The 14,102-nt window shown below is 34.0% G+C and overlaps 3 protein-coding genes across 8 annotated transcripts in view; 1 reads left to right on the top strand and 2 right to left on the bottom strand.

Annotated features, from left to right (window-relative positions):
• The window catches only part of Pigb (phosphatidylinositol glycan anchor biosynthesis class B), a 29,717-nt gene extending 16,778 nt beyond the window's left edge, over nucleotides 1-12,939 (top strand). For both annotated transcript variants that reach the window (XM_047541243.1, XM_047541242.1), the window contains 6 exons: nucleotides 2,475-2,526; nucleotides 3,559-3,770; nucleotides 4,336-4,400; nucleotides 9,389-9,602; nucleotides 11,700-11,880; nucleotides 12,573-12,939. In XM_047541243.1, coding sequence (XP_047397199.1) covers nucleotides 2,475-2,526; nucleotides 3,559-3,770; nucleotides 4,336-4,400; nucleotides 9,389-9,602; nucleotides 11,700-11,880; nucleotides 12,573-12,719 — 871 coding nt within the window. In that variant the 3' untranslated portion in view covers nucleotides 12,720-12,939. The remainder of the gene's footprint in view (nucleotides 1-2,474; nucleotides 2,527-3,558; nucleotides 3,771-4,335; nucleotides 4,401-9,388; nucleotides 9,603-11,699; nucleotides 11,881-12,572) is intronic.
• Pigbos1 (PIGB opposite strand 1) overlaps nucleotides 1-13,684 on the bottom strand; it is a 33,350-nt gene extending 19,666 nt beyond the window's left edge. The window contains exon 1 of the mRNA XM_047541247.1: nucleotides 13,592-13,684. The gene's annotated coding sequence lies outside the window, so the exon portion shown is untranslated. The remainder of the gene's footprint in view (nucleotides 1-13,591) is intronic.
• Nucleotides 12,096-14,102, bottom strand: part of Ccpg1 (cell cycle progression 1) — a 42,205-nt gene continuing 40,198 nt past the window's right edge. Inside the window, exon 10 of one of the 5 annotated variants that reach the window (XM_047541236.1) lies at nucleotides 12,096-13,689. In XM_047541236.1, the coding sequence (XP_047397192.1) occupies nucleotides 13,500-13,689 (190 nt within the window). In that variant the 3' untranslated portion in view covers nucleotides 12,096-13,499. The remainder of the gene's footprint in view (nucleotides 13,690-14,102) is intronic. The other 4 variants (XM_047541237.1, XM_047541240.1, XM_047541238.1 and 1 more) reach the window with 4 other exon arrangements.

Here is a 14,102-nt window from a genome sequence, read left to right as displayed (position 1 = left end):
CATTCTGTTATTTTTTAATATTAAGATATTAACATAACAAACAAGAAAAATCTTAGGATTTTCTCAGTAGACACAGAAAAGGAAATTGTAAAATTAAAATCCCCATCATGATTTGAAGCAAAATTAAAAGACAAATCTTTAGAAAACAAGCAATGAAAAGGGACTCATTAATATAATGATTTCCTATAAAATGTTATAGCAAAGTCATACTTAGTGTGGAAGTATTGAAAAATTTCCCTCTGAGATTGGGGAAGATAATAAGAATGCTTATCTCCACCTCTGTTCAGCAGTACACATCCTAGCTAGGGCAGTAAGAAAAGCAACTAAATGGTTGGAAAGGAAGAAGTAAAGTCATATGACATGATTCTATGTATAGAAAATCTAAAAGAACATAAACTATTATAACTAGTTAAGCATGTTCATTGAATAGATAATATACAAATATTAATTGCACTTGGACACTACAGTTGGTTAGACATTTGAGAAAAACAATATTTACAAAATAATATATTATTTACAATTATATAATAGATAATATATGTAGTGTGTGTGTGTGTGTGTGTGTGTGTGTGTGTGTGTGTGTATGAACTGTTAAGCTGTAAACATTTTTTTCTTTGGTACTAGGGGACTGAACCCAGGGGCACTTAACCACTGAGTAACATCCCCAGCCCTTTTTACTTCTTATTTTGAGATAGGGTCTCACTAAATTGCTTAAGTCCTCTCTAAATTGCTGAGACTGACTTTGAACTTGGGATTCTCCTGCCTCAACCTCAGCCTCCCCAACCACTGGGATTACAGGCATGTGCCACTGTTCCCTGCTGATTGTAAACTTTTATGTGGAATGCAATAGGCCAAGAATAGCTAGAGGGAAAAAAATGTTAGCAGATTTATACTGCTAGATATTAAGACTTACTACAAAGTTAAAGTAATTAAGACTATGAAGAAATAGTACAAGGAAAGTTTGTTCATTAGATTCACTGTTAAGAGAGTAAAAAAGCAGCTACCTATCTGAAGATCTTAATATATATTATCAGCTAAAACCTCATATCTAGATTAGATACAGAGCTTGCAAAAATCTATAAGAAAAAGATACTTCAATAGAAAAAATTATCAAAGACCTGAGCAGCTACTTAAAAATATCCAAATGACCATCAAATTAAATACACTCATCATGATGAAGAAAATGAAAATTAAAACCACCGTGACTATACACCTACCCCAATGGTGGGAAACAATGTGGAACACTTACTTACTCCTGTGGGAATGTAACTTAGTACAACCACTTTGGAAAACTGTAAGTATTTATTCAAGCTGATGGCTTAGACTAAGCAATTCTAATTCTAGGTATATACCCAAAGGGAATACAGATTAATGAACACAAAAGGATTTATAAAAGAATGTTCCTAACAACGCTGTTTATAATATCTGAAAATGGGAAGCACAGTGTCCATTAACAGAATAAAGAAAGTGTGTGGTATACACAGTTACACACACTGTAACTGTACATGAATGAACTACAGCATACAAAAGTCACACAGTTCAATCTCACAAGCATGATGATTGAAAGAAACTAGAAATGAGAGTACATATGATATGATGCCATTCTTAACAAAATTCAAAAAAGGTAAAACTCATGCTATCAGATAACCCCCTCTTCTTTAGTGGGCTAGATTTGTCAACTCAATTCTAATGAGTAGAATATAGCAGAAGTAATGGAGTGTCACCTCCAAAAAATGACTGTCTTCCATCTTGGGTGTATGTCTTACTTGCAGGAAGCCAGTCATTATGCCATGAAGTAAGAAGAGGGCCACATGTCAAGGGAATGAACCCTAGCAGTAACCATGTGAATTCAGAAGCCCTTTTCTCTTCCCTCCCCAGTTAAGCTTTATATAAAACTACAACCTCAGCTAAGAGCTCATCTGCAATTCATGAGACCTTGAGCCAGAAGAACTCAGCCAAACTACACTTGGATTTTTTACCCACATGAACTATAAATATTCATATTTTTAAGTTGCCAAGTTTTGGGGTAACCTGTTATGTAGCAATAGAAAATATAGTGTTTATATTCAGAGGTTTGCTAAGCTGGGGACATAGTGATGCAGGCCTGTAATCTCAGCTACTCAGAAGGTAAGGCAGGAGGATTGCAAGTTTGAGGTCAACGTGGGCAACTTTTCAGAATTTAAATTAAAAAAAAATTAAGGGAGAGGTACATAGCTCAGTGGCAGAGCCCTTGTCAGGCATGCATAAAGCCCAGGAATTGATCCTTAGCATTGGGGGAAAAAAAAAAAAGTCTGCCCAAATGCATGTTCTCATCAGCGAAGATCTTTCAGAATGTATACATCCATATTTTTTGGTGAAATTGTAAAACATTTTTAAAGTGGCATTTAACGTAAGATACATGCAAAAAAACATATAGCAATATCGGATCTTTAGCAGCTCAGAAAGTGAATCACCATTCTCTTCTTGTTTTTCAGATTTGTAACTTTGAGCTTATCTCTAATAATTGATCGTATTTTTTTTGGTCAAGTAAGTAAAAATATATTAAGCTAACAGCTACTTTATTTTGACCATTTATTGTGCCAAAACCTCAAGCTGGATTTTTTTAATTCATTAATAATTCAGAAGCAAATCTTTTAAAAAAAATCTGTGACACATTAAAAAGATTTTTCATGTAGGCTTTTGATTCAATTTGCTGTGCTATTGTATTCCTAGCTATAATGTATTCCTAGCTGATGTTCATAAGTCTTTTTTAAGGAAGGGAAGTATACCTACATTTTTGTTAGGTTTGTAATAATAAAAGTTAAGAATTTTAATGACTTTAGAATTATTTTATTCCAGAGTCATTTGGTTTGAGATTTTAATCTCATAACTATAGGTAATGGCCTTTGGTTGTTTTAAATTCCCTTTTTCCCTCTTAAAAGTTGGTTATGGCTCTGGAATCGTATCTATATATTGAAGCCTAATAGTCTTCATTATTAGCCATGTGATCTTGGACAAGTTTCCAACCCTTCTTTCCATGGTTCCTTTATCTGGGAATAGGATTAAATGACATAACACATAAAATAACAATAGTTCTTGGCACAAGTGAGCACTTAATTTTACCTGTTACTATCATTATTATTTGCTTTGTGTTATAATTCAAATTGTAATGTTTGTAGAGTTTTAATAGGTAATATGTGACACTTTAAGGTACTAGAGTAAATATAGGTTAATATGGTTACTGCACTACTAAAAGTTTTAGGATCCTTTCTCTAATTGGATGTAAAATATTGCCAAAATGTGTGTGAACATTTATTTATTCATAATTTTTCAGATTCATCTTAAATCTCAAAAACCCTAGTGTTTTAAAAAATAACAAAGACCACATCAGTACTTAGAGAAGAAAAAAACTATAGTTAAACAATGATTTCATATAGCCATTAATCAAAATTATTGTTAACTGTTGACTGGTTATTAGACTTAAATTCTGATTGAATATCAAGATTCTGTCAAACCCTAATGCCAGAGTAATACTTGACACTAACACATTTTTCTTTCCTTTTCCTTCAACTGCACCAGTGGACTGTGGTTCAGTTTAATTTTTTGAAATTTAATGTGCTGCAGAACTTGGGAACATTCTATGGTTCTCATCCATGGCATTGGTACTTCAGTCAAGGATTTCCAGTTGTCTTGGGTACTCACTTACCCTTCTTTATTCATGGCTGCTTTCTAGCCCCAAAGAGGTACCAGATACTTTTGGTGACTGTGCTATGGACACTGATAATATATAGGTAAGATTTTATTTGTTCAAGTAGTAAATGTTTTGAGTGTTACCATGAAATCAGTTTCTTCAAAAAGTAAACTAATATATTAACTCATGTTTGTCAGAGATTTAGAAGACATAGTAGTAGTAATTATGCTGGTGCTCATATAAATACTTCTGATACATAGTTTGCTTAACCAGAATTATATTCAGTTTTTAATTAAACAAATTTTATTTGCTTAAAAAAAATACCAAAATTTTAAGTATTGAAGGGCCAGAGAAATACTATTCTAAAATGAAAATGTTATGTATCCGTATTCCACTTTTGTGTACTACTACTTAACTGAATTGGTAACAAATTTTTTTTAAGAATGTAACTTTATAATTTCACTTTGACATTAAATATGATTAGTTTTAACATCATAATTACCTTATAACTACAAAATAACGACTAATTCCTGAAGAAATTCAATCTCTAATACTTAGAAAACATAGATCATGTTAATTGTTTCATTTTAAATACATTAATTTCTCAATCATATGTCAAAATAAAATGGTACTTAATGTTTTTGTTAATATCTTTTTTATTATAGCATGTTGGGCCACAAAGAATTCAGGTTTATCTATCCAGTTTTACCATTTTGTATGGTGTTCTGTGGTAAGTGTTTTTATTAAAATACAAAAAAAGATTATATAATAATAGTGAAAAGACAGTACATGCTCATTAAACTATTATTTATTTTCAACTAAGCTAAATGAGAATTAATTAAAGTTAATTGCATCGTTTTCCCATATCCTATGAAGTCAGATAAAAAGGATATATTTGTAGCTGTTGAAACTAGTTTTTATTGCTTTTATACACAAAATATTTACCCCTTTAAGACTGACTAATGCCTATGCTTCCCACCTCCAGCCTCTACCCCACCACATCCCTGTACTGGGGATTAAACACCAAGGGTACTTTACCACTGAGCTACATTCCCAGCCCTTTCTTTTAAAACAATTGTTATTTTGAGACAGGGTTTCACTGAATTGCTGAGGCTGTCCTGAAACTTGCAATCCTCCTGCCTCCACCTCCCAGGTTGCTGGAATTACAGGCATGCATCACTGCACACAGCTGTGCATGCAGTTTTAAAGCATTTCACTCCTGTAATTTTATTTTTGGCCCTTTCTCTATTTTTCCATGAGGTATTTGCATTGTAGATTTTACCTGTGATTTTTTTTTTAAGAAGTCTTATGTGAATCAGCTGAAGAAAATCTGAATTTTTACATTGATTGGTTTGGGGAAAATTATGAATTAAAACTTCATTAACTTCAAACTTAATTCAAAGTAAATGACTGTTTAGCTTCCTTCCAATAGTACACCCTTAAAAAAATAACTGGGTTAGGAGGGAAGGAAATGAGTAACCATCTGAGACTGGAGGCTGGAAAAAACTAGGGAGTGAGACCTAAGTCTTAATTTTACTTTAAAAAAAAAAAAAAAAAAAGTCCAAATAACCCTTCTATGACCAAGTACACATCAGCTCCTACAGATTTCAGACACATGTACACTACAGTGTAGATAAATTTATACATCTATGTGTGTGACATATATGAAGTACTGAAACCAAACCCTCAAATTGTTATTACAGTATTACCTCATATACAAATAGACATCAGCCATATGGCAAATTTTAATAATAGTGGGTCCATTTACCAGAGAAAATCTTTTAACAAATTACTTTAGATTTTAAAGTTGTTTGTTTATACAGTCACTTGAGCATTAGTTATAATTAAGCATTGTAAGAGTACTGGAAGATAAGTGTATGTGTGTGTCCCCATCTGTCAGTCTGTTTATGGTTTGGTTTGGTTTATTTAGGAGCTTGGTTTGAGTTCCACTTTCATAATCTGCCTTTTTCTGTGTCCTCTTCTGTGCCCTATTTCTTACAAAGCATTTAGAGAAATATCAACGTGTCTGAATCCTCACTCCCAATCCAAAAGTTTGAATCTTTAAGTGATGGAATCCCTGTAATTACAGCCATTTCAATTCTCAAAATTCGATGAAGCATAAAAAGACCTCATTTTTAATGGATAAAAATACCTTTTCTTGGGCTGGGAGTATAGTTCAGTTGTAAAGCACCTGCCCAGAATGTGTGAGGCCCTGGGTTCAATCCCCAATACCCCACCCCCACACCCCGTGTGCTTGTGCGCGCGCGCACACACACACACACACACACACAATCATCCTTTCATTAGGTATTGTTTCAGAATGGAAACTTAATACCTCATCTCCTCACAGGGTGTTATCTTTTTCTCCAGACACATAGTACTAAGGTTCTAGAATGGGCCCAGAGAACCTGATTCCTAGATAATTTGTACTTCCACCAAGAGTCAAAAGATCTTTACTACCAGATGGTTCTGGCAATAGGACCAAGTACTAAGCTCACCTAGACAGAAATCTGTGGACATTCAGGAAACGCTGTCAGAAAAACAGCTCTCATTGCAATTCTTGATGTTTTAAATGGCCCAGTTTGAAACTTTTCTAACCACTTGAAATTGTTATATCACAAATTTCAGCCTTATTCTGTTTGTATGACCTATTTTGACCCATCTTTTATATAAATAAGACAACTTTGTCAGTCACTGATGTGTAATAAGCCACTTCAAAACTTAATAGCTAGGCCAGGCATAGTGCTGTGTGCCTGTAATCCCTGCTAATTGGGAGACTGAGGTAGGAGGATTCCAAGTTCTAGGTCAGCTTGGACAATGTAGTTAGACACCACCTCAAAAAAAAAAAAAAAAAAAAAAGGGAAAAAAAAGAAAAAACACTTAGTGACCTAAAATTCCATTTACTATTACTTACAAGTCTACATTTCATTTGTGCAGTTTTTCTCATCTCTGCTGTGTTCACTTATGCACATGTGATCAACTGTAGATTGGGTAGACAGCTCCGTTGACCTAGGCAGGGCCCCCATATTTGGGGTCCAAGTTGTTGGCTAAGGCATCTCAGCTGGTCTGTTTTTCATCCTCTTGTTGGGTAGCTGAGGCTTGTTCACTTGGTATACGCAGGGTTACCAGAGAGGGATCCCTGGTTCAAAATTTGCATACTGGTACTTTCATAACTTTTTTTTGTCAAAGCAATTCAAAAGGCCAGGCCAGATCCAACTGAGATCCAATTGACAGGGAAATAATGGAATCAAACATAGGAAGAATAATTAATTATAGCAGTTATTTTTCAGTCCACCATAATTTATCTTACTTAAGTCTGAATTTCCCTCAGTCCTATAAATAGGACTTAACTCTAAAAACATACCTCCTGTGATTGGTTCTGATCTTTAGTTAAATGTCTAAAGTTGTGCCTCAACTTTATCTGTAAAAGTAAGACACTACTGCTTTAACAATACTGAAATTCTTAGCTTATGCCTCTCATTTGTGCTGATATGTTTCCAGTACCTGCTGCCAATTCTGAGTTGGGTATCAATCAGTTTTTACCACAATGACCAGTGCAGGCTTGCTTCTCTGGAATTAGGCCACTTTGTTCTCTATATTCCAGTCTTATTAAAATTACACATGCACATTGTTTCAATTGTTATTCCATAGTTTGTTTAAAAAAAAAAAAAAACAAACAACAACAAAAAAAAAACAATGATTTCCCTCTGTCCTCCCTCCCAGAAGTCCCCAGAAGCAATCACTTAAACATTCTTTTAACAGGTTATTTTGGTATTTAACTCCCTATTTCTAAATAAAATGTTTACAATGCCACTTAAAGATCTTTGTTTGGGGCATTATCTATTTACTTCTCATTAGAGAAAATGAAAATATAGCTTGTTTCCTTAACAAAGTAGCAACCAAAATTCTTCCTGATACCTGTCTTTACCCAGTACTCTCATTGTGATTAAAAGTTCAAAGTCTCACTATTTCCCCTAGCTGTCCTCTTAAATCCAACTCCAAAATTAAACTACTTTTTCTCTCATGTAATCACTGAAACTAAACTGACCTAACAGCTTTCCCAGGGTATTTAAAAGTAGAAAGGTTAACTCATATATTTTCTAATTGGTACAAAGTAGTAGAGAACATAGTACAGATTTTTTTCTTGACGTTAGATTTTCTAATAATTCTTGCCCAACCAGGATACATCCTTGCCACTCCTCAGTAAATGTGATGGAAATTAGTGAAAGGTTTTCCCATTGCTCTCCACTGCCAAGAGCCATACCTTGGTGAGAAGAAATTCATTAATCATTGCTGGAGAATAATTGCCATCCTAAATACCCAAGCTAAATCAAGCTAAATAATATGGAATTTGGAGGCATGGCTAAAAAGGCCAGTTTATATAGGGTCTTCTTACATACTCTTATTTCTGCATGTCCCACATCCATGGAGTCAAACTAGCCAAGGATCAAAGATATTCAGGAAAATGTACTGATATAGACTTTCCATTGTTATTATCTATAAATCACCCATCATCACTATTTCTATAAATATTACATCACTATTTACCTAGTATTAGATATTGTAGTAGTCAAGAGATGATTTAAACTAATCAGGAGAATGTGCATAGGTTATATGCACATCATTTTATATAAGGGACTTGAGCATTTGAGGATTTTTGTTATCTTTGAGGAGTGGTGTGTCCTAACCATTCCCTGTGGATACTGAAAGAAACTGTATTCAAGTTTTTAGATTTTATCCTTGAAAATAATTAACTGTGATATAATGGATTTATAGTACTTTAAAAAAAAATTGTCTGATGAGAATTGGATAAAAACCATGTGTTATTTAAAATAAAATGTTCATGGTACAGGAATAAATACATTAGTGGTCATCTTGTAATCATCTGCCCCTATTTCCCAGTGGCAAACTATTGCCACTTACATAATTCACCTAGAAATTTTCTATATACCTACTTTATGTATCTTTTTGTAGCTCCAGATAACAAGAGCAAATTAAGTATTTGAGAGCAGTGTTTGGCATCCAAATAGCAACAAGTTAGCCAATGTGTGAAATGAAAGACCCCATATTTTGACAGCTAGTCACCAGATATAAAGTCCCAAATCTTCAGTGACTGGGAAAGAGTCTCCTATTTTAAATTAGGTAAAGCATTACTGATGTAGTAGTGATTTTATCACTTTCTGAAGGTAGGTCATTTGAAAGAGGACCATTTCAGTGAAAACTGTATCTCCATATTATTTGCCATTTCAATTAAATATGCCTACTTTCTTATAATGTGTATTGAAGAAACTGCTATTTCCCTGTAAGAAAACCATAGATCTTAGCCTTCTCATGGCTCACTCATTCTAGCAATATAACTAATGTGTCTCACTCTCCCTTGAATAACCCCTTCAATAACTTCAATTTCTGAAGTTCCCTTGCTAAACTTCCATTGTCAGATGATTTGAAAGCCCTCAAAGACTTAAAAATCTGCATGTTAGACTCCATAGCCCTAAGTTTTATGCCACATCACAGTACCTTTAGAAAAAGATTCAGACATAAATGACAATACATTGACAGTGAATGGTCAGAGAAATTGTGACTTACTGCTTATTTTTATGTCTATGACAGCATTGCAGTTTATGCCATTTCTGTGAAAAGTTACAAATGTATTTGCAGTTAATATAAAAAACCACAAGATTGCCAGTGTTACAATTCAATGTACCTATCTTCATATAGGATACTCACTAGCCCACCTGAAAACATGGAAAAAAACAGTTCTAAGTTTCCTGTTTTTATCAAATATGTTCCTCGCACTCTATACTGGTTTAGTTCATCAACGAGGTACTCTTGATGTCATGAGTCATATTCAAAAAGTCTGTTACAACAGTACCAATAAATCTTCAGCCTCAATATTTATAATGATGCCTTGCCACTCTACTCCTTATTACAGGTAATAAAATTTGTTCTATATATTATTATTAAGAAAATAAAACTACTTTAAAATTCTCAGATTTCAATTAATTGATCATTGATCAAATGAGAAAATTTAAACTTCCAATTGTTTATATAATGATGGACTTTAAAAACCATTTGATGTGTCAATGAAAATCATATTTTTAAATATACTTTTTTAAAAATTAAAATTTATACTTAAATTTTATTTACACAATTTTGAATTAATCTCAAAATACAAGATTCTAGTTCAGATTTGCAGCTGTACTTTTTGCCCTGGTTTTGAACCAGTCTTTTAATCTTTTGGGGCATCAGTTGTCTCATCCATAAAAATCAGGGAATGCATATAGGTGATAGTCTAATGCTTGAAAAAAGTATTCCTAGGAAATATAAAATACTAATGTTGTCTTAACTATACAAGGCATTTAAAAAGATATCCGTTTGGTCCTATGATTGTATTTCAAGAATCTATCTTAGTCACCAATAGTCTAATAAAGGGTACAGGAGCAAAGCAACCAGCTTCCCTAAAGAAAATTCTACACCTGTTTAACTCAACCTGACTTTAAGCAATTTGGGTTGACAGTCAGTGTGCACATTAAATTAACATTACCATGGAGTTCCTTTCAAGGGAATTTAACATTTTGGAATATTCTACTTAAGTGCCTATCATTAATATACAATTTAGATGCTTTTTTTTTTAATGTGGTGCTAAGATTCGAACCCAGTGCCTCACACATACTAGGCAAGCGCTCTACCACTGAGCCCTACAACCCCAGCCCAATATACAATTTAGAAAGCTGGAATTGCCTTGCAAAAGCCACAGGCTAGATAGAAGACCCCAAGTATTCCTTTAGTGGTGGACATTCACTGTTCTTCCATGTTCGTTTTGGTAGTACAGGAATTCTAGTGTTAAGATATTCTCCATATATGATAATAGGCGTTGATATCTAAGGCTTTTGTAAAGCTGTTATACTTTTTTGTGTGTGGTAGTGGGATTAAACCCAGGGGTGCTTTACCACTGAGCTACATCCCTAACCTTTTTATTTTGAGATAGGGTCTAAGTCCTCCAGGACTTAGACCTACTCTCTCAGCCTCCTGAGTTGCTGGGACTACAGCTTCTCATCTTACACTTTTTCAAAGCACATAATGAAAAAACAAAACAAAAAAATGTCCAGTGCCCACTCCATATTACAAGGCTAGCAGCTTTTTGTCAGGAATTTCTGCTTTTCATCTCCAAAATCATGAGTCATGAAGTATTAGGTCTTATATAAATTCAGTTGATATGTATCTCATAGATAAATCTCTATAATTTTACTTCATTTCTAACTGGGTCTCCCCCACCACCACCCCCGGGCCTGGGATGGAACTCAGGACTTGCACAAGCTAGGCAAGTGCTCTATCAGAGCTACATCCCAGCCCTCTAACTGAATATTTTAAATCTTTTTATCAAGTTAGGTTTTTTTCCTCAATTTAAAACATGGCATTTTGCATTGCCTAAGTAAGTGACTTAAATTATTGTAACTGGAACTAAAGAGACAAATCCATCTTTTTACACTCTAGTCTTTTCTATACCACAATAAAGCCATTATTTATATAGATTGTTAATCAGTGAACATTTGTTGCTTCCTATTACTAACCTTATAGAAGTACATCAGGGAAAAAGGGCGAAACTTGTCATTTAAGGATGTGGTCCATCCCCTTTCAGAGTAGGAAGGGAAGAAATCAAAAATTCCATTTATTATGAACAGCTTTCCTACCTTTACAAATAAGCCTATAGAGAATTACTCTATAATGAGGTAACTTACCTGATCCCAGAGACCACTTGGATTTATGGTATACTAATGCTTGAGGATGGTTAGTCCCCCCAAGCTGCTTTATTTACTTTGCTCCTTGAAATGTTTTAGTTTGGGCTTGTCGTTTATGCTATTACTGCAGTGGAGAATCATGTTCTCCATGTTTGATAATGTGTTTTAGGGACTTCCTTCACATTAATTGGAATTGCTAAGTGTTATGTGATGTATCTTAAGAGTAATATGAAAACATTCACCGTGTTTCTTTACCTCTTGTAAATATTATGGTGACTTTTTTCTCATAGCCACGTGCACTGTCCACTTCGAATGAGATTTCTCCAGTGTCCCCCAGATTTGACTGGAAAAAGTCAGTATCTTGATGAAGCAGATACATTCTACCTAAATCCCTTAATCTGGTTACATAAAGAGCTTCCTGATGATGCATCACTGCCTACTCACTTGATCATCTTCAATGTTTTGGAGGAGGTAAGTAAACATGAAAAAGGAAAAAAAAAAAAAAACAGTATTTTTATTTACCCCAGGTTCAGCAAACAGGTAAAAAGACAACAAAACCTGTTTTATAGTCCTTTTCAACCTCCATATTCCACAGTTTCTTTTTCCCCAGTCAAAATCAGTCCCAGTTCTAAAACTGTCAAGGTATGTTGGTTATTATAAGTTAATTCTTTTATTAAAAGAATCTTGTTTTATCACGAGTGAATAAAGGAAATGTTATATATACACAAGTTGTACTCGGCCATCAAGAACAAAATTATGTCATTTTCAGGAAAGTAGATGGAACTGGAGATACTCATACTAAGTGAAATAAGCCAGACTCAGAACATTAAGGACTGTTACATTTGCTCTCCTTAAGTGGCAGCTAGAGAGAAAAAGGGAAAAATACAGGGGTTGGGGGATCTCATGAAAATAGAAGGGAGAGCAGCAGAGGATGGGAGCCAGGGGAAAGGAGAAGAGGGAAAGGAGAGATGCTGGGGAAATTATGCTCTGTGCATATATGAATGTAACACAATGCATCCCACTAGTAAGATTTTTTAAAAAGAAAATTTGTTTTATGAAGAAAAATGTTGCAGAGGAGCAATTAGAATAGGCAGTTCTAAAATTCTTTGAAACAGTATGACAAAATATAGCCTTTATTTATTTAAACATTTATTTACTTCTAGGAAATAAGTACTTTCCTAATTTCAAGAAATTATGAGAGAACTGCTGTTTTCTTCCACACTCACTTGCCAGAGGGTCGAACTGGAAGTCACATATATGTCTATGAACGAAGAGTTAAATGGGGAACTCAACAGAAGATGAAATTCTAAACTGTGTTTAGAGCTTCTCCAGAGAAACTGACATTTCTGGGTGGAAACATTCAGATGCTGCTAGACACTTTAGTCAATACCAAGTATGATTCATGGAATTTGCAAAAAGCCACTATGGATTGCTTTACCAAATATCACTGAGGAATTGTATAAAATATCACAAAGTAAGAAATCACATATTAATGCAATGCCAGATTTTAAATAAAGACCTTTAGTTTTCCTCATGGTGTAGTTTTATTGTTTCTTCCATAATATTCAGATGTGCAAGAAATTTCACAAGAGAACAAGTCAGCAAGCTCTTAAGAGGGCAGCAAATTCTTCACAAATCAACAGGCTCTTGAACCCACAAAAAGACAAGAAGTGTAAGATTATAAAATGTTAGAGATGAAATCCCATCACAATGTACTTTTCTCAGCTCTACTGCAAATCTAATGCAATCAGTGTTAATTACACTTTGTCATGTATGATTTGAGCTTGTTGTAAGCTCATACACTGCAAGGAAGTCTCATTTCATGCACAAATCAGTTGTAGACCTGGTTTCCTTAATGAAACTTTTTTCCAGTACCAAAAAAAAAAAAAAACTCAACAAAGCTAAACTACAGGAATATGCAGGTTAGTAAGCTTTTGACTGATGCGTCTGTGTAAGAATAGAAAGCAATCAAACTGAACTTTTAAAAATGAAAGACACTGTCATCTTCATAATTTGATCTTAGTTTAAACACCAGATATTGTAGAAAGCATCCATGTCTCTTGGTTTTCTAATTTTAACTTAATCATGAGTCAGTATTTAGGATCAAAAGGTAATTGCCCCAATTCTATTTCAAGATTTGCCATGTGTCTTCCATTAGTGCGACCATATTTATGCCATTTACCTTCCCTTTTATAAGGCTGTGGCTGAAGGTGCTTCTGCTCTTGTTTTCGATGCCTGGAGTTTTCAATATTTACCATACGTTGCTTTTTATCAGGTCGACTGAAAGTAGTAAACACATTTTTCATCTATGTTAGAGTTCAATTTATTTAAATAAAAAACAATTTTAACGTTTTTCTCCATTAATCTATCTGAACATTCTGCAAACAGATGTTAATATAGTATAATCCTATTATATCTGTACCATAAACTGGGGGGGGGGGAGGGAGTTCAATGAGTATTATACTTTTTTTTTTACCCTTTAGAAAGCAAAAACAGACAAATGTAAGTGTACTGACAAAAGGGAAAATACTGAATAGATAATAAGAATAGAATGTGACAATAAAATAATGAGATGTGTTTCCATTATTTTTCCTCCTTCCCATAAAAAAAAAATCAATCCTCCCCCATTCACTTCATCCCTCACAGACATATACACACATCTCTTACAAACAAAAAGTATCTTTAACTTTTTC

This window comes from Sciurus carolinensis, chromosome 2 (genome assembly GCF_902686445.1).
Source record: "Sciurus carolinensis chromosome 2, mSciCar1.2, whole genome shotgun sequence".
NCBI lineage: Eukaryota > Metazoa > Chordata > Mammalia > Rodentia > Sciuridae > Sciurus > Sciurus carolinensis.
Note: the sequence above shows the minus strand (reverse complement) of the source record. Positions and strands in the feature narration are given on the sequence as shown.